Raw genomic sequence first — 4,997 nt, forward strand, 5'->3', positions numbered from 1 at the left:
TGTCAGGCCTACTTTCTTTTATCTAAATCTGTGCTTCTTTATTTTTCTGCAAGGGAGACAACTCCCTCTTCTGGCAGCATTAGATCATCCGCAACCGAATTGTGTCAAATTTGATCTCTATGTCTCAAAAATAGTCCATGATTTAGCTTGCCTTGTATAATAAAAAACATTTGAATTATATTTACCAATTATATTGAAGAGAGATCTGTTAAAAAACTATTGTATTTTCATGAATCTAACAACTAAGATCTAGCTGGGAGGAAACTCCCAGCTAGATGTAGATTGTTTTTTGGCATGGTGTTAGGCATGGGCTGATGGGCATTGTTTTTTGGCACGGTGTTAGGCATGGGCTGATGGGCATAAGGTTTTCAAAAACCATTGCAAACGAGTTTGGCCCGCCCTCTAGTGGTCCGTTTGCAATGAATCGAATATTAGAAGCACAAATAATTGACAGAATAAAAAATAATCGATGGATTCGGTTACTATTACTATAAAGCGTAGCAGCGTAGATATTGAGGTTCCAAACGGAGCTATGGGTATCCCAAATGTAATCTTTATTTTTCCCCATTCAGAGAACTCATTTCGGTGAAACAGGAACTCGGTTTGGCTCCTCTCTTTTCTTAGTCCCCTTCCTCCCGGGTGTTTCCGTGTTTAATCCTACTACATGTTTAAGACAGTGGTGCCGTCTTGAGAGATTACTCTTCCCCAAGCGTTTAAATAAATTGAAATTTGTGACCGAATTACCACTTTTCAACCTATCTTCATATAATTGGTCCTCACTAATGATCATTATAAAATTGCAGCATTATTTTCTACTCAGTCTGTGCCTCATAGGAGGGAGATAGGGAATCCAAGCTAATAGAAACTGCAGGCTTTCTATACCTGAACAGTTGCAATGCAAAAATGGACGCCATCGTTCTCACGATAATACAAATCTAAATATTGTTTAAATAAATCTTGTATCTGCCTAATGATGACGTCACTGGTGGATGGGTTAGACACAGACTGTGTCGAAATAAATTTTGGTGTTTTATCATGAACATTAGTGAGGACCAATTATATAAAGATAAGTTGAAAAGTGGTGAAGTGGTCCTTTAAGTGGCTCTCTTTCAATATCACACAGTCCCAAATGAATTAGCTTTAAACCAAATGCATGCCATGGATTCTTGAACAAACAAAAAGAAAAGTCAAAATTGCAATTATTTAAGTTAACTGACTGTCACCTACTACAAACTACAGTATATTTATACCTTTAGCTGTTATAAAGTGGAACCACCCTGTCTATAGTTGCTCTGCAAATGGGGCATGTCTTTGGCTCTGGCAAGGCCTGGTAGCACTCTGTGCAGCTGCACACATGTCCACACTCAAGGAAGACCACGGTCCTTTCCTGGCTCAGGCAGACGGTGCAGGCACTGGGAGAGACGCTGGCTTCCTCTACGTTCAGTTCACGCATGCGCTTCCTCTGCTGCTCCTTGAACTCCGCCAGCATCCTCCTCTCTTTCCTCTGGTGTCTGTGCTGCACATACTGCTTCCACAGGATGAAGAGGAACGTGGAGCAGGCGGCGACGCCAAAGGCCACGGTCAGAATGCGCCATATTTTGAGTCCACTCTCCTCCTTCCTCAGCAGAGAGTCGTAGTCCAGCCGACTGAGGAAGTACTGGTAGCCCTGCTTGGGCGGTTGGAGCTTGACCAGGCTGTTGTCCAGCACCAGCTCTCCCACTCCTGTGATGCTCTCCCCGAGCCGCAGCATCTCTTCGGTCTCGTGGATACCCTTTGGTCGCTCACCGCTGATGAAGTGGCCAATTACATTGGTGATGGATTGAACAGTAGGGTGGAAGTTCTCGTATGTAGTCTCCAGGTCCAACTGCGCGGAGTCCAGTGGCCGCATGACGCGCACCGTCGCTGTAATGGCGTCATCATGGGACGCGAGGACGAAAGGAACAGTGTTGGTGCGCTGGTGGATTATCTTCTCTGTGTCATTCCTGCATTTTCACATCCGGAACAGGCATTTAATATTAATCAAGTGAACAATAGCTTAAATCCTATTCTACGAATGCCATAAGGTAAGCATTCTGCAAAAAAAAACAGCGAAAATAAGTGAACATTTGGCACAAATAGCCAATCTACAAGCTCACGTGTTGCAACGCATTGTAAAACTTGCAGATCTAGATTGTAGTTATGCTTTATAAACATACAAAGTATATAGGTTTAAGTGGTTTAAACAGCTTTGTTTTGATTGCAGTAAGATGCACCACTTACCAGAGATGAGTGGTGCGATTCCATACCATCTTCTTTTCCTTCAGAGTCAGCCTTTCAATGACGCCTTCACAATTGCCAACAAACTGACTGTTCAGAGTTTCCTTCACAGATCTCACAGCACCTACAATAAGACACAAGATTAAGGTCAACTCACAAATGATAGTGTACTAAAATTATAACCAAAAAAATATATTGGTTAATCTGTTTATTCAGGAATAGTACCATAATAATGGAGACTAAAAATGGATTCACACCTTCTATCACAGCATATGGAACACATCTTCCAGGAGTTGCTGACAGGATGTTTTTCAAATCCTGGTCAATGGATATCTTTTTTGCTCCCTGTGGAAGACATAATCATGTAATTTAAAAATGGAACAAGAACTGCTTGAGCCAGTTCAGGAGGGTGGTGTGACTGGTGTCTGTAATATGGTTGCTGACCTTTAATCTGGAGACTATTGTAGCCCTTCTCTTGTAAAGTGTATAAAATACTCCAGTCAGGGCTGAGGTGGTGGCAAGAATCACCACTTGTGCTGGTGAAATCTTCCCACTGGAATCCATCATGTGTGATCGGTTTTAACTGCAGCAAACAAACAGCAATATCCAGGTCTGAAGATCACATTCAAAAGGTTTGGGTTAAATTAGCGTTTACATAAATATATTCAGACAGTTGTCCCTTAATTGTCACGATTTATTTTAATGTAAGGCTTAATAATGAAGGTTGCAATTTGGACAGTAACACTAACATCAAAGATTGAGGCAACAGCATTTTCTTGGTCCACGCGAAGAAACATTATGTGATGTAGCTAACACAAATGTTCTGTTAGCCTTGGATCAAGAAGTCTATAGATATATTTTATCGAGCCTGACTTTTACTTTCGTATGATAGATATAAAATCCAATCTATTTATTTTAAAACGTTGACCTTGACGTGTGCTTGATACTGTGTACAAAATATACAAATGATGGCTGGTTAAGTTAAACAGAGTAGTGCAAACATTTCAGTTCTCAGTAAAGTAGCTAAGCTTTGCCATTGCATTTGGTTAATTTGGCTAGCTGCCTGCTGAACTGTTTCAGCGTTGAGTTGCAGTTTGTCACCATAAGGCTGTTCAAATAATTAAATGCGAAATGACTACATTTACGATGAGAAGTGACTGCACTGATAGCGAATCAAAAACACCTCGAAGGGTGTTTATACTCACCCTATACAGTACTGTGGTAAACAGAGCATGTTATGCATGTCCGTGTTTCCTCCGGAAATTGTCTAGACAATTGCAGTTTTCGTCTTTGCCAGAAGATGTCAGTAAACAATCACTTATGTTACCAACTGCTTATTGTGCAATGTTACATTATCACTATGATGTCCCTGCGGGCAGGCCCAGTACACATAATAAAATAAGCCAGTATCAGTATGAATAAACATAGTCAAGGTGAAATTTGATATGTATTTATTTATCACAGTTAAGTTTATTTATAAAGAAGGGCATGCAAATTAATAAAGTCATTCACACAAACATAAATCAGACCAAACAAAACGACATCCATAAATTAGTTTTTACAAAACGCCTTGAGTGATTCAGATTCTAAGCCAAAATCAGTTTTCTCCTTTATTGGCAAGAAAAATAATGTGCCAAAATAGGACAACACGCTCATGCTGTGTGATGCAATATAATAACTAAATGTGCAATGGATACAGGAGTATTAAATTATTATGTTGAAACGTGGCCTGTGTCAGGGTTCAGATTAGCCCCTCTCGGAACCCTCCATAAAGCTTTTATGAAATTTGGATTTCGCTTTATGTATAGGGTCCCTGTACATTACTCCATTTTCGAATGGGGATGTTGGAACGCAGACATAAACATCCTCCGCATTAAGTCAATCTGCGCACTATGACGACTTTTTTTCTTGTGAGGGCTTCTGAATGTGTGAACTATAAGTACCTATACATACCGCTGCGAATATCTCCTGTGTCGGAAGCCGTTAAGTATTTTTAATCCATGTTTGATTAAAAATGTCGCTTTGATTCTTCTTGTTTATTTACCGTTTATTGTACCGCCTCCCGATGTGCGGTTGGCTTGGGCCGGCTACGTCCCTGCCTCTGATCTGCTCCGTCATAGCTATAGCGCCACTAGCTAGCCAGATAGGCGGTACAATGAGGTGTCAATAAACGAGGTAGGAAGAGAAGAATCAAAGCGACATTTTTAATCAAACAGATTAAAAATACTTAACGGCTTCCGCGACACAGGAGATATTCGCAGCGGTATGTATAGGTACTTATAGTTCACACATTCAGAAGCCCTCACAGGAAAAAAAAGTCGTAAAACTGCGCAGATTGATTTATCCGAACGTGTTTACGTTTATTTATGTGTGCGTACCTGGTGGCAGGGTGGAGGTGTCATAGGACCCCATGGAACTGGGTCTACAAAATGTCAGAAACTTCAGTACCATTGGGTTCTGCTTGTAGGGCTAGGTTCAGATATACAACGATCTATACAATATGAAAACACCTCAAAAGCATTGAGCTTAGCCATTTCAAACTGTCACAAATTCACTAACTACAGTAATGTCGGACAGTAGCCGTTCTGGTGCTTTTTATCCAGTCATAACTGAAGAAAGATTAGCATAATATTCCCACTGTCATTCACACTGAGCAGTCACTGCAGTTTGCTATTTAGTTTCAGTGCATGCGGTTTCCTCAAATCAAAACCAGACCTACAGGTACGTGCCCGCGGCCACGT

The 4,997-nt window shown here is 40.8% G+C and overlaps 1 protein-coding gene across 1 annotated transcript; it reads right to left on the reverse strand.

The window, feature by feature from the left end:
• Positions 1–531: 531 nt before the first annotated feature.
• mul1 (mitochondrial E3 ubiquitin protein ligase 1) lies at positions 532–3,489 on the reverse strand. The gene is made up of 5 exons (XM_080763806.1): positions 3,462–3,489; positions 2,701–2,839; positions 2,514–2,601; positions 2,260–2,380; positions 532–1,982 (listed from the first exon to the last, which is right to left on the reverse strand). Exons 2-5 carry the CDS (start codon positions 2,821–2,823, stop codon positions 1,253–1,255), a joined length of 1,062 nt encoding a protein of 353 aa, XP_080619932.1. The 5' UTR covers positions 2,824–2,839; positions 3,462–3,489; the 3' UTR covers positions 532–1,252.
• Positions 3,490–4,997: the final 1,508 nt, after the last annotated feature.

This window comes from Protomyctophum bolini (assembly GCF_963924005.1).
Source record: "Protomyctophum bolini genome assembly, chromosome: 5".
NCBI classification, from domain to species: domain Eukaryota; kingdom Metazoa; phylum Chordata; class Actinopteri; order Myctophiformes; family Myctophidae; genus Protomyctophum; species Protomyctophum bolini.